The sequence below is a fragment of the Bos taurus genome, chromosome 13 (genome assembly GCF_002263795.3).
Source record: "Bos taurus isolate L1 Dominette 01449 registration number 42190680 breed Hereford chromosome 13, ARS-UCD2.0, whole genome shotgun sequence".
Classification (NCBI taxonomy): Eukaryota; Metazoa; Chordata; class Mammalia; order Artiodactyla; family Bovidae; genus Bos; species Bos taurus.
The window spans coordinates 78572136-78596268 of record NC_037340.1 but is presented as its reverse complement, the minus strand read 5'-3'; the positions used below and the strand labels follow the sequence as shown (position 1 = coordinate 78596268).

Below are 24133 nucleotides of genomic sequence, written 5' to 3'. Positions count from 1 at the left end.
CCCGCAGCATCACGACACGACAGCTCCCAGCCATCCTCCTACTGGGCACTGGTCTATGCAGAGGCTCACGGCAAAGTCCTCCGTTCCCAGCCCGACCTGAGGGTTCACTGCTGTAATTCTGGATGAAGCCCTTGGTGCAAGGCTGACATCAAAAAACTGGAAGCTGTTACTGGTTTAAGACGCTAGTGCACTGTGGATGCCCTCGGGGAAACAATGTAGAAATAAATACGGAGTGGAGAGGGGCTCACTACGGGCAGTCTCCCAGGAGGGCGGAGGGAAGGACTGTGTGCCAGCCACCGAAGGCCCCCATGTGAGGCTCGTCCCGCTGCCCATCCAGGCTGCCCTGCCCCGTGCCACGGGCACAGCACCCTCCTGTGCCCTCTCAGAACCGGGCTGTGGGTCTGGTCGTCCAAGCAGGGGAGGGGGAGGAAGGGGGGACAGTGGAGCCGAGGCCAAGTGCCCAGGAGGGCCGCTTCAGTGCAGACCTGCGGCTCAAGGGCAGCTGCGGCCCTGCCCGCTGCCTCACTCACGGTGGCTGCCTGCCAGGCGGACGAGGCTGGCACTGGGTCAGGCTGTATGTTGCTGCTGAACAGGAACTGAAAAGAAACCAAGTATTTCCAGACGAGCCCGGCACTGCAGAGCTGCAGACGCACGCACACCCTGGCCACCCCCACCTCCCACGAAGAGTTTGATTTTTCACAGGAGCTCTGCCTTCCCAAAAATCACCTCCAAAGAAGAAACTGTTTGCATGCTGCTAAACCGCTGGATGCAAAGACGGTTGCTTAGAAAAGAAGTAAAATGTGAAAAACCAACAAAGAACGAATCACCTTGGGAGGTGATTTCTGTGACCGGAGATTTGAGGCTCCTCCTTGGCCTTTTCCCTAACTTGAACAGCAACACGTTCCAACGGGGGGATTTCTGCTGAGACAGCATTCCTATTCCGGGCCGAGCGGAACCTGCTCCGTCTGGGTCTCGAGGCCTGGGTGGAGGGCCGGCAGCCGCCCTGTGGTGACCTCTGGCCCCAGGGGACCCTGAGTGGGGATGGAGCGAGGCGGGCAGGGCGGGCAGGCCGGCCGAGAGGGGAGGGCTGTATGGGGAAACCGACGGCGGGACACAGCGGGACACCCTGAGCAGAAGCAGAAGCCAGGTTCTGATTCCTAGAGATGGCCTTCGCCGCTCTCCTTCTCCCAGTGGGGAAGTCCGCAGCAGGGGCTGCGCCCAAGCCAGACAGGGTCCGACCCTCAACCCTCTTCTCCAAAGGAATTTACATTCGTACACGTGTGGGAGTCTTTCCCTGGGAAATCAAATAAAAACTGTATCTGGTGACACCACCTAAGGGCACAAGACAGTTTCGTTAAGTGCGCCTGGTCTTTTCTCCCCACCACCCCAGAAATAACAAAAAGCTGCTTTTTATAAAGGTTAAAAACAACAATGTGTTGTAATTCTATTATTTTTTTTTTTCAAAAACAAATGAGCAAAAAAAAGGAAAAAAGAGAGAGAGAGACGTATTTGGCATTTCCTCTGCTTACTCCTGAATAGGTTAAGGCCCTGAGATTAGACTCTTCTACTCCTGGGACCACAGCGCCTCCAGACCCCAGTGCATCAATCCCCAGTCCTCTCTCGTTAGCCCTTCACAGTTCCAGACTCTGAACCCTCTGGCCTGCTTCTTCCGGGACAGGCTCAGCGCCTCCCCTGCACTGAGCGCCGCCGCCAGGCGAAGGCCAGGCTCTCTGTAGGCGGCCCGGCCAGCACGTCCGTCAGTGGAAACAGACCCTGTAGCAGAGGTACGCGCCGGCCGTGAGGACCGTGGCCACACACACGTTGACCAGGAAGGGCTTCCAGTGGCTCAGCGGCTGGTCTCGCTCCTCTGCGGGCAGCGACGGCTCCCCCTGCGCAGGGTCTGCGCCCACGACCCGCCTTCTGACTTCAGTGTCTTGACTCGCGCTGAGGAGTGAGGGGGCAGAGAAGGGTTACTCACCCGGGAAAACAATGGCAAGGACGCTATTACCATGGGAAGAGCTGTAGGGAAGGGGAGCCCCCTGGAAACGGCCTGAAGACGCGGATACTGGCCGGAAGGCTGCCTGTCACCACCTCCTTCCCAGGGCCCGACTGTAGGGCCAGGGCAGGGGTCTGGGGCGAGGCCTGGGTGCATGTGGGCTCCCCCCGGTGCAGGCGCTCAGGGTCTTGGCCCGCTCCATGGTCTCCTGGCATCCTCTGGCTTTCAGCGCCCAGATCCACGCTTCCCTGCTCCTCACTTTCACCCACGGAATGTGGAGGGCACCTCTCCCCACGGTCTTCATGAATACAGAAACAGGACACGTGACACTGACGTGACACAAGCCGCGTGCTGGCACCTCTCTCACCCGTGGCCCACGATGAGCCCTCGGGTGGAGCACACCGGTCCACCCTCGAATGTCAGTGGAGGCCCGGGAAGCCGGGCACAGCCTCCCGCACTCAGGATCTGCTCTGGGAGGCTCCACCGGACAAGTGTCTCTAGAGCCCCAGAACCAGAGGTGCACGAAAAGTCCTGGGAGTAGGTTCATGGGTGGGGACTCAGGTCTGGAAGCCAGCATTTGGCAAAGTAACCAGGGAAGATCTGGGTGGCGAGCTTAGCTGGAGGGCCTGGCGGGGCACACACCATGCGTAACCTGCTCTCTCATGCATGATGTTCCCAAGCCCAGCCACAAGAATACACTCTGATCCCGTCTTTCAACAGCTGCAGAACATTCAGCACAGGGAGAAAGCCCTCCCGATACACTCCCTGGATACAGAATCAACCCACCTCTAGTTTTTCACCATTACAGGTGATGCCAGCATGAACACCTCTGCCTACACACCTCTGCACTCCGCACACCCGCTGAGAACTGCTGCAGGCTGAATCTCAAGGTGCAGACAAACGTGAGGTCAGAGTGGGCGCTAATCTTAAGCTGCCCTCTAAAACAGCAGGCACTGAGGGCACTGCTTTCACGGGCTCAGGCTGACCCCTGTCCATCCTTCGAGCTCCTGCACAATGCCACCTCCTGCAGGCAGCCCTCCTTGACCTCCCAGGCAAGGCTGGGTGACTCTTCTCTAAGGCTGACCACCTCAGAGTGCACCTCCATCAGTCCCGTCCATGGGGCCCCCACCACAACCTACTGTTCCCTTCCCAACAAGGTGGTCCAGAACACAGAGCAGGGGCCCTGGTCTAATTATCTCATTTCTCACAGGCATCAGTAGGTGCTCAATAATCTTTCTCAAACTGTAAGGAAGCAAAACGACAATCAAAGCTGCATGAAAAGGTTAAGTTCTGGGGGCTGAAGGTACGTGGTCAAGCCTGGACATCAGTTTCAGGACCTGCCCAAAGCCCGGCTCCTGTTTTCTGTCGCCGTCAACACTGGGCCACCTGTTGCGCCGGAGCCCCGGTTCCGAGAGGCACCACCAGGTGGCGCCAGACCCCGCTGCAGTCAGTCCCTCTCCCTGCCAACCTGTACTCAGTCCAGAGGCTCCGCCAACCAGCGGCGGCGGAGGCGCAGAGCTGGTCCAGGGCCCGTCTCCCCAAGGACACAGAAGTACCAGTTGCCAAGAGGAGGCTGCCCGCCCCCGCCCCCTCCAGTAAGCCAGGACCCTCTTCCTTTACCTCTCCAGGCTGCAGGGGGCATTTAACGGGGCTCTGGTTGCTTCCTGGACGGGGCCGTCTTCTTTATCCTCCTCCTCAGTGTCATCCTTTACCCACTGATGGTTGGGGAAGAATTCCTTGCACTTCCCGTTGTGTGGCTCCAGGACTCGCTTGGGGGGCCGGGGAGGTGGGGGGACGTGCTCAGGTGGGGGCTCCAGATCCTCATGGGAGAGCTCTTTCCATTGCTCCTTGAAAAAGCAGCAAGAGGAAGATTTCACAGTTGGTAATTTGTCAGGAAATCTGCTCCCTTTCAAGTGAGGAGAGGTGAGGGCTACATGAGGGGCCTTTCAGCTTCTTGGGTCTCCAGCCATGGGCTTGGAAGATGAGATCTTTGGAAAATAAAGTCTATTCTCCCTATTAATGCTCTCTGTGTGAGCACTTCAAAGAAACTGGAACATGGTGACAATTTCCACAACTTTCTAGCTAAACAGACTTAAACATGAAGTCTAGCTATTTCCCCTGACATGTGACATTATTTCAACTTTGACAGTGAACAGCCTCCTTTAGAGACAAAAGTTTAAAACCAGCACACCCGGATTAAAGCAAAAGGAATGCTGACCTGCACCGAAGAGTCTCCCATGATGAACTTGGCGCCCTCGATCACAGCCAGGTAGGAGAAGCGGAGCTGGTCTGCTGTCTGGATCAGTCCCATCCGAAATTTCCGCATTTCTAACAAAACTTTCTTGATATCAACAGAAGAAGGGTCTTTCCTTTTGTCCATCTGAAAGCCAGAGAGGAGACACAGCTGAGTGAGGTCTGGGTGTCAGGTACAACACAACTGTACACGTCCTAGGGGAGCGTGAGCGGGAAAAGTGTGAGGGAAGGGGATTCTCTGGCTTCCACATCAAAATTAAAAGCACTGCTCCAAATGAAGCTGTTTAGGGTAAAGCTCCCTTGATGGGAGGGAAGCTGCTAGAAAGTCAAGACCAAAGCTGGCTGATTGCAGACAGTGACAGAGGGCCGCGGCCAGATCAGCCTGGAGGTCACTGCATGCTCCCTCTGCTTCCTGTGGTCTTGAGGGCCGTCTTACCAGCAAGAGGCAGGTGTCAGCCAGGCAGAAGGTGCCTGACCTGCCGATGCCAGCACTGCAGTGAACCACGATGGGGCCGTGCTCACGGCTGAGCGAGCCCGACTCTCGGACTTTGAAGAGAAAGTTCAGAAACGAGGCCGGCGATTCGGGGACTCCGAAGTCAGGCCACGTGGTGTAGTGGAAATGTAAGATCTCTCGGGTTTCTCGAGACTGAAAGAGAAATACACACGTGACGACTCTCAAAGAATCACCTGAGTGAGAAGCACTGACTTCAAGTAAGCGTGAAGCGCCTTTCGACGTGCCTGCCTCCACGAGGAGTCTTTGTTCCCAGATTCTCTCCTCGGGACCACAGACTCAGCGGACAAGATCCGAGACCCAGGCAGGTGCCAGGCTGCTCCTGCCAGCTGCAACACTTTTGCCTCCAGGAGCCCTCATCTCGACGCCCCTCTCCCTTCTGCCGTCTTCCAGGTCACAATGACTTCTCTCTGTAAGTCAAAGTGATGCTGCACTACCGCCCACAGCAGTCTTGTCATCAGCGCCTCGGGGTTTCACACCAAAGAGTGGAAATGTAACCACAGGTGTGGGGCACCAGCTCTGGGGAACTTGGGGCTTTACAAGGCGATCGGGACGTCTCAGAGGACTGTCATTTTACAGAAAAAGGTTACTGACTCGGTCCCCAAAGACTGGAGGCTGCACGTGTGACCTTCTGAACAGACGGTCAGTGAGGAAGGGGTGTCATAAGACCAGCTGGCCCGGCCCCACAGTGAGAGTCTATGTGCTCCCGCGCTGGGTGCCTGGGCTCCCGGAGCTCTCGCATGCAACCCCACTAGTCCAGTTACTCCCATGCTCCAGATTAGAAGCCTGAGGCTTGGCAGGCACCCCCCTACTAGGTAGGGAGCAGGAGTTTCAATCTGAGTTGCCTGACTCCAGACCCCGCGTTCACAGCCTGCTGCAGGGACCCTTGAAGGTGGACCCTGACACTTGTCCCCGAGTGTTTCTCCTCGTGGCCCCATCAGCTCCCAGAGGAAGTGTGAGGACGGCCTCTGGGGCTGATTCCAGCTCTGCTCCTCTGAGACTCCACTCCCAGGGCAGATAGCGGGCTGCCAGGGGGCGATGGTCAAACCGTGGTTCTCAATGAGGAGAGCCCTCACGCTAAGAGCCCACAGTCATGGGAGCCAGTCACGGGGCAAGTAAGGCCTGAGACAGGAATCCCACCAGCAGCATGGAGCCAAGGGCCACGCTGGCACCCAGGTCGCCTGCAGAACAGCTGATGGAGAAACACTGGGCCAGAGACCTGGTGGCCGACAGTGCCCCTCCCCTCATTTGGCAAATGTCTACCATGTGCCTCCTGGGTGCCAGGTGCCACGAGGGAGCGACTCGGCCCTGCCCTCTTCCCCGAGCTCATGCCTCCGGTACAACCACCCTCCCTGACCTGAGGGTGACAGAAACGTGGGAAAGGACCCACAACAAACAGCAAGGACCTGACACCCGCAGAGAACACACACGGGTCACCCCGCACCAGCCATGACACATGCTGGTATCTTCCTGCAGAACTGGAACCAATCTGCTGATCACATCAGGATAACTTCGAGAACCACGCAGACAGCTCCACGCCTTCCTCCCTAGAAAACGACCTCCTTACATACTTTAATGGTTTAAAAAACAAACGTGTCTTCCTTTTTTTTGGGGGGGGGTGGGTAAGAAAAGCACTTAAAAACAGATTTTTAAAAAATGGAATAAGAAAACAGGCCCAAAGCAAGTTCCTTCCTTAAATTCTTGAAAAGGTGTGGGTCATCTGTTTACTCCCTCCCTCATGCCTGCCCACTTCTTTCTCAAGGAATTCATTCCAGACGTACGCGCGAACAGATCCACAAGGCTCAGAACAGATTTTTTTTTGAAAACCACATTCTGTTAGAGCAAACAGATCTCCCCCAAACCTCTCTGCTCTGACGCCCAGACAGCGCGAGCCTCTTCTGCTCTGGTTGAATTCCATTCTCTTCAACGAGCGAAAGAAATTTTCTCAAGAGTTTATCAGAAGTCATTCGTAACGCCAAGCTCGCAAGTGCTTAAAAGCATTAAAAAAAAAAAGTCTACCACACAATCCTCCAGGCACATTCCAACCCTCTGCCAAGATTACTCCTGAAAACTGCCTGTCTCAGCCCCTCCATCGGTCAGCGCGGGAGCCTGTGTGCGCCCCCCAACCCTCCCCCTGCCGCCACTCCCCACCCCCACCCCCCAGCTGCAGTGCCCAGCAGGGCGGGGCCTGGCCCGGCACAGTTCCCCGGAGCCGCAGGGTTTCCACCTCTCCTCCACGCCCAGGCACCTGTGCGGAGCTCTCCATCTCACTCTCACTATGAACCCACCCAGGAGCCACAGCGACCACAGAGCAGAAGTCGAAAGTTAAGCTGCGAATGAAGACAAGGCCGGAGCAGACCCTGCCCATCAGCCCGCCCGCAGCCCTGGGGGTCCGTGCTCCTTCGGCCCCGCTGGAGCCCGCGAGCCCCTCACGGTGTGTTCTGGGCCTGCATTGCTCACACCACACACAGACCGCTGCGAGAAGCCTTCCAAAAGCCCGGGCTGCGGGCAGACTGACACGCGGGGAGACACGGTGCCCTTGGCTCAGGGCCGACAGTTTGAGGAGGTGGGCCGTGGGACTGCACAAGGCTGGGGTGCCCACGTCTGAGGGAGCCCCCTGGAGCTCCCCTCCGTGGTCTCCGTCACCGGTGGGGGCGCAGGCGAGCTCTGCAGCCTCCCAGTGAACGGGTCCTCAGCGGGGCTGCTTCCAGCAGACCCAAGAGGTGGCCCAAGGCCATCATTTAATGAGAGCCGGCCCCTGGTGTTATAAACTCCCCGCCACCCCTGCCAGAAGCCCAGGACTTCATCTAGAAACTTTACACTGACCACAAACTGGGCCTTTCTTCTGTCACTGCCGACTAGTGACTGTGGATGAGAAGCCCGCGTGCTCTGCTCGTGTTAACTCCCAGGCTATCATGTTAGACCTTCTGTAGTTGGTCTGAGGTAAAAACCTACCCTTTCCCCTAAGAACTGGTGTTAGCTGGGACTGAGAGTTCGTTCTGTGGAAAGGGAGGTACTAAGACTTGTCCGCCCCCCAGACACTGCTGGTCACCTGGCAGGTAAGCAGGTAGGCGCTGCTCACCATGGTGTGAAAACCGCATCTTGCTCAGAGCTCAGAAAACCACTGGTGCTAAGTAAGTCGCAACTGAAACAACACCTCAAGGAGATGTCACCAACGGGCCCGCGCCGGGTACTCAGGCGTGGGTCGTACTCACCATGAGGTTCTCCAATTCCAGCTGTCGTACTGTGTAATAGGACTTAATGTCTTCCGAGATCAATGTCAATTTCAAATTTGTGTCTTCAAAGACCATTTCTCTCTCTTCTTTCTGTGGCCAGTACTGTGCACATTTTAACTAGGACAGAAAACAGCGCCCAGTTACTGTGAGCAATGGACTGTCTATCTATGGAGTGTGGAGTACTGTCCATGAGCTTTATGGTAACCACCAAACCGAGGGTTTTCTGACCTTGGAAGCTGACATCAGTGTAAGCTGCCTGCCTCCTGGGGAGATGGGGCCAGGGCGAGGCGGGCAGACAGGACATGCACTCCACACCCAGCCGCCCCGGTTATCCGCACAGAGATGTGCTCCAGGTGTTGCATCCCCTCCCTGTCACCCAGGAGAGGAGCCAGCCTGCATACAAGGTTCAGTCTCTCAGGAATGACTTCATGTAGCCATTTCAAAGATTATCAAGAACCTGACTGGTGCCCTTGGCACAGCGCCGACTCCTTACCTTGGGGACGATAACAAGACTAGACTGTGAAAAGCTTGAGGGGTTGTGCATGCTAATTTGCTTCAGTGGTGTCCGCAAACTTTGGCGACCCCATGACTGCAGCCCACCAAGCTCCTCTGTTCATGCGATTCTCCAGGCAAGGATACTGGAGTGGGTTGCCATGCCCTCCTCCAGGGGATCTTCCCGACCAGGGATGGAACCCACGCCTCCTGAGGCTCCTGCACTGCAGGCGGATTCCTTACTGCTGAGCCACCAGGGAGCCCCTTGAAGGCTGTAATCAAATGCAAACCAGGATCTAGAAGGCTTGAGAGGGGTCCTCCAAGGCTGGGGATCACCTCCTGCCCCATCCCACCCTTTTATTCTGGTCTGGTTCAATTCAGAAAAGTCCTTTTGATGTTCAAGTTTAAAAATCCCAGGAACTACTTGATAGTCTTGATTTAAATGTAGCTCATTAACATTTTCCTTAAAGCAAGCAAGCTCCCAAAGACTTGGGTTTCATTTAGAGGTCAAGAAGGAAAATTTGGGTCAAATTCAGTGCCAATGCTTTGTGTGAGCCAAGCTGTTACACCAGACATTTCTGGTTGCTGATGACTATTCTGGACAAAACCAGCAGGTAGATGGGGAGAAGCTGCTGGGTCCATAAGCCAGAAGAACTGACACATCCCCAGACAGGGGCCCTCAGAGGCAGTATGACTTCCATCAAATGAAGTATCAGTGCATGTCAACAGCTCTTTGGGAAACAGTACAAGTTCAAGACACTTACAATTCAACACGCACTGACTCAGAGGAGCCAGGAGGCTCTTGAAGAGGCTGAAGACAGAACAACAAATGCCCATTGATCCTGCTTTAATGAAAACCAAAGCCACAGAAAAAAGGAGGGAAACAAATTAAGAAACACCACATTGTGAAGCCACCAAAGCATCCAACTTTATGATCCCCAAACAGAAGGCCAGTAAGGTTTTCTAAAGAGCCCAGACATGGAAGTTTTGGACAGTTTCACCCATGTCATCTCCCTGCACCGATGTGCACGTGTGCATGCTAAGTCGCTTCAGTCGTGTCTGACTCTTTGACATCCTATGGACTGTAGCCCTCCAGGCTCCTCTGTCCATGGGGTTCTCCAGGCAAGAACACTGGAGTGGGCTGCCATGCCCTCCTCCAGGGATCTTCCCGACCTAGGGATCAAACTTGCGCCTCTTAAGTCTCCTGCACGGGCAGGCAGTTTCTTCATAACTAGCGCCACCTGGGAAGCCCAACTATCAGCATCGAAGTGATCCTGCCACTCAGGACACAGAAGCATTGGTGGCATCGCACGATCACGAATGCATGCTTAGCCACAGTGGGCAAGGCAGGTGAGAGCAAGACTTTAGAGGATGTTTAAAGGAGGCATTTATTCCTACACTTTGAATAATCAGATCTGTGTAATGCCTTGAGACACCAGAAACAAAGAAACCACCTTGGTAGGCCCAGAGCCACGAGTGCTGAAGTGGGCACCCAAGGCAGTGAGCAGACAAGAGTGAAGCCAAGCAGCAGAAATGCAGAACGGCCAGCTGCTCTCAGAGAAAAGACCAGTGTTTTCATGTCTCATGGGCAGGAGAGGCAAGTCTTTTAAATCTCATCTCCACACAGCAAGCACTCACTTTCAAAAGTGAATATAAAGCCTCACAAATCTCTGTTATCTGGATAAAGACCAAGACTCTGAAACTTTATCGCTGAGGAATTTTGGCACACACCGAGTGTCAATCAACCAATACTTATTTAAAAATAGGAGTTCTTCAAAGAACTCTTAGGCATCTCCAGCAACATGCCACAGTCTGCTCTCTGTCATTTCCTGTAGAAGTTTTTTGCTGTAAACACATAAAACAAAACAGAAGCAGCACAAGATCACCATTTCCTACGACCCTATTAAGCTGATCCACAGGGGCTGGAAAAGGGGATTATTTTGTTGGAAAGCAGTCCTTTACTGAGTTAAACTGGAGGCATGTCTTGAGGGGGCAGCAAACAGCCACAGGCCAGGGCCAGTGCTGGCACCTGTTAGAGATGCTGTCACTACCAGGAGGGCGGCGTGAGAGTTCTCGGGTTCTTCTAAAACAGCTAGGGCATGTTGAGAAAAATCCACAAAGTCATCTGAGGTGACCCTCTGATGGGTGGGTGATCTGGCTGAAAGAATGATGAACACAGAGAACTAAAAGTGGAGTGTGAGAGAGACGGACAAAGCCTAAAGCGCCCGTGATATACAACTCAGGGTCCCGAGGCTGAAAGCCCTTGAAATCAAACAGCATCTCTAGTGGGGACTTCAGGACAGAGATTCAGGCGACGCTTCTGGGTGAACATGGCCTGGCTTATTCCCCCTGCCTAGACAACTTGCATTCCCGGCCCCTGCACACATATGCACGCTAGCTTATCATGTCTAAATGCAATGTCTACATGGAATGAATGAGAACTTTGGCCACTTGGACGAACCTGGTCTAACACACACAATCATTTTTTGCACAACTGTCTTGCAGGAAGTATATCAGGTCCCAAAAGGGTAATGGGTAGTTCTGCCAAAACAGACGAGGGGGACCACTGGACACTATTTGGTGAAAGAAACCAGAAAACAAACATGCATTACACGGAGACACTCTGCAAGCTGGTTTTTAACCACAGGCTGTAGTGGAGAAATTATAATTAGATTAGTTGAGCAAACAAGACACTGCAACTTCTTATAATTCCCCCGGTCAGCTCTGATGGGGGTGGTAACTGAGAACGCGGATGCAGAATTTAAAGTGTTTATCCCAAGGAAGGTTCAAGAACCATAAACCATACACTGCTTTCCATGCCAATCTGCATGTCCAAGTGCCCTAGGGTAAAAAGGAGAGCTACAGAGGGAAACAGGGACTGCGCCACACCACCACAGTAACCACTGTAAGAACCACACAGGTGTCTCTCAACGGCCAGCACAGAAGTCCAAGGGGAAGGACGGCACAGTGGATCTGTGGTCTGCTTATGCTCAGCCTGGGTGGGAGGCCACGGAGGGCAGGGCCTGCTGAGGAGCACGCGGCCTGAGTACCTGGATCCCCTTCCTGGTGTCCTCTGACCACAGCAGCTGGAGCAAACCGTGTGCAAACAGTGACGAGGTTTCACCTCAACTTTTAGTGACAAACAAACAAAAGGCAAATGCTACCTTCTCTGATGAGTTTTGAGTAAGTCCGTCTTGATTTAAAATTCTCAACCCTCCACACCACGATAGAGTGAGTCGCAACCGTGGGCAAGTCTGCCTCCCTGGGGACACCGGACAGTGTCTGGGGACGCTTTTACAGGCTTCGGCCGCGGGCAAGGTGCTCCCAGCAGCTGGTGGGTGGAGACCATGATGCCCCAAGGCACAGGCTGGGTGTCCCTGCCCCTCGGCAGAGCGCGACCCGGAGCGGCAGCAGCATTGGGGCTGGGAGACCCCGACGCTCCTCTGTGCTCAGCACCCGCGCCGGCCACCACGGTTCGCTTTCCCTTGCGGAGCACGTGCGTGGCAGGAACCTGATGTTTTGTTTCTTTATTCAAAGTTGCTGACAAGAAGGTGGTGGAGACGGCTTACTTCATGTTCGCAACTTTGTGTTTTACTAATCAAGCCACTGCAGAGAAAATTAAAAAACCACTTTCACTGAAGACTTTTTTTTTTCCTCAGACAAAACACACTGCTGCAGCACTTGAATATTCAGGTAAGCGCTTTATCTGTTTCTGTAGAACAAATGAATCCTTTCTTCTCAGAGAAAGAGGCAGAGGCAAAAAGACGACTCTAAACAGGAAATGTCCTAAGAGGGCCGTTTGCTGTCGCCAAGCCCCGTCCCTTCTGGGGAGAGACGGACGAGTCCGTGAGGCGGGTGCGTTACCCCTTCAGGTTTTCACTGCTCAAGTTTCCTTTGACACATTACTGCTTCACACTTTCACTTTTCCCGAGGGCCACGATGGTCCTTTCTCTGGAGGCAGGCTTCTCTGGAGCGGTCACGTCCTTCTGGAAGCCGGGACAGCGGCATCCCCGCTGAGTCCGAGCACGGAGCCAGTGCCGGCCCTGCCTGGGCCCCTCTTCCCACTGGCCTCCACGCTCCTCGGCTCTCTTCCCCTGGGGCCTCCACCTTGGAGGCTGCGGAGCCCCCCGGCTGGCAATGGGCATCAGGGAGAGGACAGGAGCCTGGGGGGACATGACACTACACCCTGCGGTGAAGACCACACTGTACTCTCAGGCGTGAGGGAGGTCAGAGGCCACGCGGCGCTGAGGGCAGCCACGCGCGCCTGGAGGGGCTGAGTGCGATTTGGGTCACTAGTCCAGAGAAGGGGCAGAAGACTAAAAAAAAAAAAGTTTTTTTAATAAAATACAAGTCTGTTCTGGCTGGAATTGGCTGATGAAGGGAGAGAGCGGGGCCTAGCTGTACCCGGTCCAGCAGTCACACGGCGTATGTCCTGGGAGGCAGTAGGAGCCCCAGAAAGGTTTCAGCTAGCAAGAGGTGTGGGAGACCTGGTTTAGAAAGAGCGCTGGATGTAGAGGCAGAAGAGACTGAGGAGAGGCAGGAGTGGCCTGAACAAACAGGCTCACGTTGCCGAGTACTCGGAAGGGAGGCTCACACTCCTGAAGGGAAGTGCAAGCGGACACTGTCCCTGTGAAAGGAGTGGCCAGGGGCCCAGCGTCTGTGGGTCTGACAGGGCTGAATCTGCGTCCAGCTGCTCCCACCGTTTGGCTGTGCAAAGGGACACTTTACCAGAGAAAGCAGGCTCGATCAAGGCACAGTAGGAACTTGCTTTTCAAAGTGAAACTCTGCTCGCACCACTCCACGAGGCCAACAGAGCAGCACCAGAGGCACCGGGGAGAGGAAAGTGGGGCTCACTCACCAGTGCTGGGAGGCCGGCTGACAGGGTGGGGTGGACACCAGGGCAAGGGCTGTCTGACCTTTCTCTCCTTTAAATTCACCTGTTTATCTGACTTGTTTACAATAAACATGTTATTATGTACTGCTTCTTTGTATTTTTCTAACAGAAATCTAAAGCAACCTGAGGAGAGGAACAGACAGACGTCGCCCTTACGGACTGGCGCCGCGGGAGGCGGCATGAGGTTCACTCACCGATCCTTTCTCCATCACTCTGTTGAGCATGACAACGCCCCTGCTCTTCTGCTCCCACACCATCTCCCAGAAGTGGCCGCAGGTGTTGGGTAGAGGGCCCTGCAAACAGAATCCACAGTGTGTGCATCTTACGTACAAACCCGCCCGGCGCGAGGCGCCCTCAGGCAGCGTGGAAGCCGTGGCTGCGGCCAGGGCCCGCCTCTCCCTGCCTGGTGGTCAGTAACCACAGTTCTATTTTCTACCACGTAGCGAAAGGTCATTTCCGTATTTCAGAGCTGGTTCAGAGCCGAATGACAGAGGAGAGAAAACACTGATTCTGCTCTCTGGTTTGGGCTGGCCGGAGCAAGGGCGCCAGAGATCTCCACGTCAGGGCGGGGGGCCAGCGAGCAGCACCGCTGGCTGCAGGTGAGCAGCGGCTCGGGGAGGGGCCCCACCCGCACGGCCTGGGACGAGCCACCCACCTCTATTCCTGCAGCTTCTCCACCAGCTCGCTACCCGTTAGAGCGCCTGAAGTTCACAGGGCTGTGAAGGTAGGCAGACTTACTACGCCTTTCCACAGGACCCGGGACACAGTGAATACCCAACACAGTGTGAGCTCTCATCATTACTATTAATGGCTAACCTGACCGTGGACTCCCCTCATCCTCGGAGCATGGAACCTAAAACATGAGGGCACACAGACAGGGTGGGCAAGGGCTGCGGTGCCACTGGCCCACAGCCGGAGTTCTCATCACGGCCCCAAACACCACTCCAGTCCAGAACGGGTCTGAGGGACTAAAGTCATGGAAGATCTGAAAGGGCACACACCAAACAGCCAATACTTGAAGGTGGGCGTGAAGGCCAGTATCCGTGACATTACTCTCCCTACAGGTTTAAAAAGTGAGACGAGAGCCTTGCATTATTTGCTTAATGAACACATTTTAAAAATGGGCACCGTGTTCTTGGCTTTGTGGCATGGAGATGAGCTCAGTCCCACCGTCCAGCAGTGCGACTTTGGGCCAGGCTGCTCGAACCCCTTACATAAACCTCAGGGCAGAGGGAGACCACGTCAGCAAGCAGCTGGGTACATCTGGGGTGTGATCTGACAGACAGACAGAACTTCACATGTGCCAAGCAACCGCGAGGGTGTGAGTGCGGTGAGGACAGCGGGGTAAGTTTTCACGGTGATTTCCTAATGCCTGTTTGACTTTATATACCCTATCTTTGCTTTGGGCTTGCTGACCCCAGACCAAAGTTGAATGGCTGAAATCAGAAAGTAAGAAACTTGACTACTTCTAAAAGAGAAGTTCCCAAGAAGCCACTTTGCCACAACCTCTTCCCACCAGCTTGCCACCAAGGTCTCCCTGCCCCTCACCCCAACCCCAGAAGGGCTGGGAGGATCACGGGCTGAGGGCCTGGGGACTGATGTTCCGTACAATGACTGGGGGGGTGTTGGGCCGACTCTGGTCATGTGCGGAGAGGAACCCGGACAGAACAAAGGGACAGTCAAGAAGGGCCACCAGGAAGACACCCGCCCCAAAGCAGACTTTGGTCATCGTGCTTCCTAGCTTCACTGTCATTTTAGCCTCCAAATATTAGACAGGGTGATGATGTTCAGTCACCCTAGGACCCAAACCTAATGTAAAACTGAAAAACTGACATGCAAAGAGAAAAGAGGAAATCAGGATTTATATATAGAGAGATTTAGACTGTGTATATCAATGTACCAGTAACAGATGAAGACTTGAGAAAATCGGTTAAAAGAGACCCCTTCACTCTTCCCCGGGCTCCTGTGGTCTTTGGGTCATATACCAGTGTTTCACAAAAGGCCAATTATGAAACCACTGTTGTGATTTCTTTTTCCATAAAGATGCCAAAAACCAATGGGAGTTTCAAGTGAGTTTGTATGCTCCTCCACATAACCTAACTCACCCCTCCACCCCCAAGGAATGAGGACCATGCAGAGGAATTCTGAAAGGCCATCTGGATAAAGATTTCTGGTCTATTACTAACCCTCTTACGTGTCCATAAGCAGCCCTGATGCCCTGAGGCAAATGCTTAGGGACTCAACACAGGTACAGTCTTTTCTAGCTACTGCCTCTGTCAACAAACAAGACAACCCTGGCATTTTACTGCTGTTGTCTACAAACCCAGCAACACCATACTTCCCAGAAAAGATTCATGTCATGACCAGACTGAATCTCTGAAGGAAGACTTTTCCCTTCCATGTTGCTTTTTTGGGTTAGAAACCTGATCTTCTAAAAGATGTGGCAGACTTTATCTGAGGCGTGGATAACGGCACTGTCAGACTCTTAGGCTGACATCGAGAGAGGCGAAGCCCACTAGGGAAAAATTCAGACTCTGTTTACCTGGGTGAGAATGTAACTCCTTTGGGCTTCTTCCATTTTTATCAAACTAGCATTGATATAGTCGTTATCTTCTTGATGAAGTTTAATCCGACTGTGATCAACTGAAAGGCAAACCAGAACGCAAGGTTAATCCAGGGGGACTTAAGTGCTTGCACACGCGATGTGCCCTATGGGGAAAGCAGAGAAAGCGAGTGAGGCGCTCAGGGTGTTCACACTGGCTGAGTCCAAACTGTTCTGAGATTAACTTAAGTGTCTCCAATAATGGGAACCGCTAGTACTTTCAGAAGGTTTCTCAAAGTATCTGAAACTTAATACAAAATAGCAACAGAAACAAATTACACTAAAACATAGATTATTAATTCTTGTTTGGGAAATCTGTTTTTAGGCTTTATCGTCTTATTTATTACTGTCCTCATACCTCAGAAGACTGGGGGGGAGGGGATGTCAAGGAATCTGTTCTCTGAGGCCTAAAACATACTTTTATGAGTGAAAAATGCAATGGCTTTGATCTTTAAAAGGGAACAAAATCCACCAATATTCCACCCAGTCCCCAGAGTTCAAGTTGGTACAATGAACCAAGTTGGTAAGATTTACGATCACGTCTCAGCCTCACCTGTGCCTAATGCTTCCAAGATTAAACGGCTGAAGTCTACAACAGGGTGAAAACTCACACCTTGAACTGCCTGATACAAGGTTGTCTTTAGAAAAGCTCAAGTACAACATATATGTCACAATCAGAGACACTTAAAAGAGAGTTTAACAGGAAAACACAGACTCTGAATCCAAAACACAACACCGAAAGTATATTAAAGTAACTTTCAGAATAGCTTTTAGAAATACACTCGCATGTGAAAGGTCCACCCCAGGGGACAGAAGAAGCACAGCCGCTTCTCCTCCTCTCTGCCACGGTCACAAAAGCCCTACTTTCCCGAAGGCAACTCTCCTTATCCTGCCGGGGCCATTAACAAGCGCAGGTGGGTGTTTTATTTCTGGTACAACACAAGGGACGGTAAACTCAGGAGACGGCCCGTAAACAGTTCTCCCCTCGCCCAGAGAGAAAGGAAAACCTAACAGGGTAAGCAGTTAGGGCCTTCTATTCGAAAGCATTCCAAAGAGACGTTTTAGTGAATTAGCCATTGTTTGGAATAACGTTTCTCATCATAGAGGATTATTACACACTGAAATACTCGGGTGATACTGAAATGGGCCATGGAGATAAGCGGTCTCACAGCACTGGGTGGTGACCTTGGACAGACAACTTATCTTCTGAGTGCTGAGTTTTTCACCTGCCAAATGGAAGATAATAGGATCACCTTCTACCTTGAAACATTCTCCCCATTTCCTTCATAATTTTAAAAGCAAATTACCTTCTCTAGTGAAGAGTGGAGGTAGGGGAGAAAAACGCAAGGAGTTAAGACTGGTTAAAAAGTTTGGGAATTGTATCCCTGGAAGAATATTTCAAATGCTGTTTTTTTTCCCTCTGTAAAGCTGGTTTACAACCTTATTTAGATGAATACTGATCGAAATCATAGAAAAGAAATATGAAAGATAATATTGTTGCCTAATTCAGAGCGAGTACAGCAAAGCCTACAGACCAAGGGCTTGGTGGGCACCGTGTGCATGGTGTGAACTGCGACGGTGATTCTAGCGCAGGGCAGCTGGCCAGGGCCTCATGGCAGAATTCCCTGAGAAGAGGCCATTAGTATTATTTTTAAATAAAATCTATGTGCAGCCGTAGCCTGGAAGTGCTAAATCAAGAGAATCAGACACTGGGGCAAAATCCTGTGTCACCCGACCTAGACCCACGTGGTGGACGTGCCTAGCGGGCACTTCAGTTCCTGGCCGTCTCAACCACAGCCGACACTGACAGTGAGACTCGGGGCTAAGCACTGATGTGCCCTGACTTCAGTCTGCGCCCAGTCCTGAGATCCCTGTGACTCCTGTGTGACTGAAGATCAGGGGAGAGGGCAACCCGCCTGAGGCCAGCAGCTCAGAGGGGCAGAGCGCCGCGGCAGCCGTCGGAGGCAGACTGCTTAGCGCCAGCCCAGGTCTGATTCACTCCGCCCCCCCCACAGCCTGGGGCACCGCACCATCCGGCAGGGGGCACAGCCACTCTTCTGTGGAGGGCACCGGGAGCCGCCCCTGCAGCAGGCTTCGGTAGGACGGGCCTGCCCGGGGGCCTGGCGGCATCGTCACGTCCCCGGCAGAGGGCACTGCTATGGAGCTGCTCCAACCACGGCCCTCGCTGCTGGGCGATGCCACGTGGAGGTGAGTCCCAAGGCTCTCTGTGACCCAGAGGAGGTGGTGAAGTTCCTGTCCTTCCCTCCTCTCCAGTTTTTCTCACTTTACACAGATTCTAACACAGTTCATTCACTTTCGAGATATCAGCAGACTGAAAGCCAATTACTTGGAAGGCAGAGGAGGCTGCCAGCGGGCACACTGAGAACTAAGGATAGGAAAGAGCCAGAAAAACAGTGATGGCGGAGGGGGTGGGCTGGGGGAGGTGAGGTCAGCGAGCAGAGCCGACTGCGTCTCTAGCTGAGGCGGCAGGTGAGTGCCTCCCCGACCCTGGCCCATGCCCGCGCAGGGCATCACTACTGGTCAGTACAATGCCTTGGGCCCAACAATACTGTCGCGGAGTCACCCGGAAGGGGTATATTACGCCTGCCATTACACACACTCAGCTGGTAGGAAATGATTCATCATTAAAACAGTCAAAGCTAAGGAAAGCGCTTTGAACTTTGCTGAATTTTCTAGAAACTGAAACCTTATCCCTCCTCCATGGGCGGAAAAGTGAGCCATTACTATAAGCCTCTAATACCTTCATCATAGGAAACAATCAAGTCATAAACCTCAACTGCTATTGATTTATTACCAAACCCCAGGGCTAAAGGAGTCTGAGAGGCCCACAGCCTCGGAGGGGCTGGCTGGATGGGAGCAGGTAACTGTGGTGTGTGAATACTTACAGGGACTGACGTCTCTGTACCTGTTTCGGTTTTTGTTCTTAGGAAGCTTGGCCACTCTGCATGGGAAGTCACTGGCTTCATGTCGGATATCCTACAAAATAAGAGATAAAGAGTTCTCTCTTGAAACTCTGGCACCAGGAACCCAGCTGACTGCGTGCGGGCCATGTGCCAAGCACTGAGGAAGACGCAGCACAGAAACAAACAGCAAAGGGGGCCGGGGAGTGCGGGAAAGGCAAGTGCTAATTCAAGAGGCACGTCCAAGGTCACGGGAGGGAGACAGAAGGATACCCGCATGCCGCAGGCGGGCGGCGGCGGTGTGGGGCCGGGAGCTAGAACGACGAGGAAGAGGGCAAGGAGATGGGAACGGGGCGCAGTACTCAGAACACCCAGCACAGCAGAGGCACAGGGGCTGGGGTTCACACTTTGTGTGGGGACGCTGAGTGGGCTGGTGGAGGAATGACAGGGCTGGAGTACACAGGTGGGTAGAGATCAGATCTTGGAGAGCCTTCTGTGTCAGGCCTGGGAATTCCATCTGCAACCTCCTGTAAAGCTACAGTTTATCAAGAGCAGATAAAAGGCCCCTTTCTGCCAAACAACTATCTAAACACTTTCCCATACATGTGTGTGCGCGTGTGCACACACAAATGCCATCAGTTATGTCCAACTTTTTGTAGCCCCATGAACTATATAGCCTGCCAGGCTCCTCTGTCCACGGAACTTTCCAGGCAAAAATATTGGAGTGGGTTGCCATTTCCTACTTCAGTGGATCTTTCCAACGCAGGGATCAAACCCGCACCTCTGAAGTCTCCTGCACTGACAGGTGGACTCTCCACCACTAGCACCACCTGGGAGCCCCAATGCTTTCCCAGGGGATGGCAAACAAACCCCCTTAAACCAACCGTCAGAAGGAGAGCGAGTGCCTGAGCTCACAGGAGACTGCAGCATGTGTCCTACCAGACAGACCACACACATCTCATTTTGCTCTTCTACATCAACACCACTATAACCCCACTTAGAGATCTTTTCCTTTACGTCTGTATTTTACTAGTACTGTCATGAAAGACAAGCTTGCCCAACAATGTGCATATACTCAATGCCGCTGAACTGTACACCTAAACATGGTTATGACGGTCAATCTTTGTTATGTATGTTTTAACAGAACTTTTTAAAAAAAGGGAAAGGCTGCAGTGAGAGAACAGGAGAGCAGACAACAGCAGCACAGCTTTGGAAGCTGGCAATCAGACTGATGAGCAGCTGGCAGGTGGGAGCAGGCTCAGTCACAAGCCGGTGGCTGGGAGAGCAGAGCACCGGCCTGGTTTCCACCACAGAACCCTCCAGAAGGGCAGGAAGCCTGCTTCTGGAATGAGGGGTGGGATTCACCGCAGGGGGGCAGGGCTGGACCAGAGGAACTGCATCTCCGCCCCTACCTCCCCCTTCCCGCTGCTGGGTGCCTGCTGCCTCACACCTCTGCTGAAATCTGGAGTTTACTTTTTGGAAAATGTGAATCAGGGGGCAGAGTGCCGTCCAGGTGATATGAGCAAACAAGAGGAAAGACCAAAAGGTACCATCATGAGGGTATACAAACAACAGCCCACCTGCACCCAGAGGCCTCGAGGCAGACGTGTGCTGACCAGCCCCGTGCACCTGCTGGGAGCCTGCAGTAGACCCCGGAAGCCCCCCATCTTCATCACGTGCAGACCACTGATTAAGAGACGTCAGAGGAAGGAATGCCTCTAGTACGAAAGAGATCTAAAGGAAAAATAAAATGGGAAAAACAAGCCCCTCGGAACAAAGAGTGCAGAGAAACCAAAGCTTAAAAATATATTTATCATTAATATACTCAGAAAGATAAGAACCATACATTCATGGATTAAGAACAGGATGTTGGATAAAAATGTCTCTTGGAACTTGAAAACAAGAAATGGCAGAAATGATAAGCTTAACAGAAGAGTCAGAAGATAAAGGTAGAAGAAATTCTGCTTTTCCAGAAGGCAAAAATAATTAACAATGGAAAATTAAGCAGAATAAAATGCAAGGAAAGAAAACATTAAAAACTAGTTCAAGGAAATCTACCAGATACATCAGGTGCTCAGCAAAATGATAAAAACAGACCCACACTGGAGCACAGTACCATGCAGGTCGAGGGTCTCGCCAACAAAGAGAAGATTCTGTAAGTTTCCAGGAAGAAAAAATAGTTCACTTTCAAAAGGTAAGGGGATCTGAATGGCTTCAGATTTTGCAAGAACACTGAAAGCTGAATGGCAACAGAGCAATGCCTTCAAAATTCTGAAGAAAAATGATGTCCAACCTAGAATTCTATACACAGCCCCAATAATTGTCAGGCAAGAAGGAACGAGAGAAACCGCTCAGATCTGTAGGGCCTCAGAGACCCCACCACCTCTGCTCCGTTTCTCAGCATCCACTGGCGTTTCCACCTGAGTGAAGGAAAAAACCAAGGAAGAGAAAGATGTAAGGTACCCAGGGGAAAAACAAACAAAAAAGGATCCACCACAAGAGCAAAGGCACAGGAAATTTCCACGCAGGCTGTGGTGGGGGAGGCCCAGGATGACAGCTACGCACCAGCCCCAGGAGGCGAGCACCCAGACCAGACCAGAGTGACTCAAGAGATGGACATGCCAACAGCATGCCTCTGTCCAGCATACCCACCGTGACTGAGCAAGACCACCAGAGGGAAACGAGAATACCTGCAGTCCAGAAAACAGGGATGCCAACTGAGAAGCAAAGCAAAGCGGTCTCAAGATGGATGCCGTGTGGCAGTCTTCAGAGCCAGTGACCCAGACAGAGGGACGGAGGTGTCCAGGAGGGATGCCTCCTCCAAGACCAGGGCTGCTGAGTCACCTGAAGCTGCTCTATCTAACACAGTAGCCATAGGCCACCTGAGATGTGGTGAGTCTGCAAAGAGATGCTGTGCAAATGTGAAAAACACACATCGGGTTTTGATAACTGAGTACTAAGAAAAGAAATTAAAATATCTCAAATACTTGAAACATTGACTATTGGTTGAAATGACACTTTGAACATGCTGGATTAAGCAAACTATGTTGTTACTTTCATCTGCTTCCTTTTACCTTTCTTGCTGCATGCTAAGTCATTTCAGTCGTGTCTGACCCTTTGCGACCCCATGGACTGTAGCTGCCAGGCTCCTCTGCCCATGGGATTCTCCAGGCAAGAATACTGGAGTGGGTTGCCATGCCCTCCTCCAGGGGATCTTCCTGACCCAGGGATCGAACCCAGGTCTCCTATGTCTCTTGCACTGGCAGGCGGGTTCTTTACCACTAGCGCCACCTGGGAAGCCCCTTTCTTACTGCGGCTACTAGAAAAAGCAGAATTACATACATGGCTGGTACTTATTTCTATTGGATGGTGCTAACTGAGCTGGTGGAAAATTGCTGTGAGAGGTTCTCAGAAGGTATGAGAAGAGTTAACAACAGGTAGGGGCTTCCCTGGTGACTCAGGCAGTAAGGAAACTATGCAAATGAAGAAAAGGCAATTATTAACTACAAGAAAATCAATTAAAAAGGAAAGCATGACAGTACAGCACTACCTGTGACTGTGTGCGAGGCAACAATGTAAACAGTGAACACGGCTTTCACCTAGAAGTATCACAGGCTGGGGGAACGGGGCGGGGAAGCACGAGGGACAGCAGAAGGCGGGGGCTTAAGAAAGCCACATCCTGTATCTCCCTGACGAGCTAAACTCATGAATCAAAGGATAGACATTTTCCTTAAAATCTGGGAACAAATGCAAGCTCGAAGCAGGCTCAGAGTTCAAAAGCCATTCATAAAGAGAAAGACTGGGAATGGGGAGATGTGGGCAGCCAATAAAACTTCTTAAACCATGTATACATTCAACTTGGATTTAAAGAGGAAGTCCACATTCTGCTATTTAAAAGAAAAACCTACAAAACGGCAAGGTTTTTGACTCGTACGAGCAAGACAGATAGCACCTGAAAAGTATGATAATATAAACTCACTTGAGATTAAACAAATTAGTCTAGTAGTAATGTATCCATCACATCTTTTATGGATGAGATTAAGCTTTTGGGGAAATGCTACAGAGCACAGAAAAATGACTTCAAGGGGGAAAAAAAAATCTCATTTTTAAATTTCTTACTCTAGTTGTTATTTGGAAGTGTTCACCAACAGGTACAAATCTGCCTTATGACATGAAACAATCTTGATCAGTCCAGCTGGTGTGACTGAAAGAAGATGGAAGAAACAGTTGATATGAATAAACCACTGAAAAAATATTCATTCTGAGGAAATAAGGGCCAAAATAACAACAGTGTGCGACTGATTCTATGTAGCCGAAGGATCTAGTAATCTGTACTTTTTTGGTTGAAGAGAACACACCAAAACAGCTAATAAAAATATTGGGAAAATAGAAGCTATCCACACAATACTTTTAAAAGAAGAGTCTAAAATTAAGGCAGCCTCAAACAGTCAAATGCACAGATCTTAAATACGTAGTTCAGCCAGTTTTTCTAACCAATTTCTTTTTGTTTCCTGATTTATTTTTTCCCCAAATGTCATACTTTTTATTCAGTACTGGGGTATAGCCAATTAACAATGTTGTGACCGTTTCGGGTGAGTGGAGAAGGGACTCAGCCACACACAGACCTGTATCCATTCTCCCCCAAACCCCTCTCCCATCCAGGCTGCCACAGAACATTAAGCAGAGTTCCATGCGCTACACAATAGGTCCCTGTTGTCTAATCAATTTTGAGGTATAATTTACAAATAATAAAACAAACCTGGTTTAAGTGTTTCTCTATTTCAGAACTGCACATGAGAAATACATGCAGGCTCTAAATATGAATTTACATTTCACTCAGTAAAACAAAATGCCAGGATTATAGTATTAATATTGAGGAGTGATAAAAGCACCTATAAAATTAAAAGTTAACTACCAATAGTGGTTTAGAAAAATAGCAGATGAACCACTGTCCCTCGAAATGTGACAGAACTACAGCAAAACAAGATTTCTGCATTGGATTCATTTTGATATTTGGCAAAACTAATACAATTATGTAAAGTTTAAAAATAAAATAAAATTAGAAGAAAAAAAATAATAAAATAAAAAAATAAATAAATAAAAATAAATAAATAAAAGGGCATCAAAGGTGAGCCGACCTTCCAACAGCTGAAGAAAGCAGACACTGACTAATGATCAAGTTTAAGGGGACTGCCATCACAAGCACATGGCATCCTTAGATCTTTTAC

At 51.5% G+C, this 24133-nt stretch overlaps 1 protein-coding gene across 1 annotated transcript in view; it reads right to left on the bottom strand.

The window, feature by feature from the left end:
- Positions 1-1407: 1407 nt before the first annotated feature.
- PTPN1 (protein tyrosine phosphatase non-receptor type 1) overlaps positions 1408-24133 on the bottom strand; it is a 60675-nt gene continuing 37949 nt past the window's right edge. The window contains exons 2-9 of the mRNA NM_001100326.1: positions 18891-18981; positions 15925-16025; positions 13577-13675; positions 7976-8113; positions 4686-4895; positions 4215-4376; positions 3617-3843; positions 1408-1944 (exon numbers count right to left, since the gene is read on the bottom strand). Coding sequence (NP_001093796.1) covers positions 1758-1944; positions 3617-3843; positions 4215-4376; positions 4686-4895; positions 7976-8113; positions 13577-13675; positions 15925-16025; positions 18891-18981 — 1215 coding nt within the window. The 3' untranslated portion in view covers positions 1408-1757. The remainder of the gene's footprint in view (positions 1945-3616; positions 3844-4214; positions 4377-4685; positions 4896-7975; positions 8114-13576; positions 13676-15924; positions 16026-18890; positions 18982-24133) is intronic.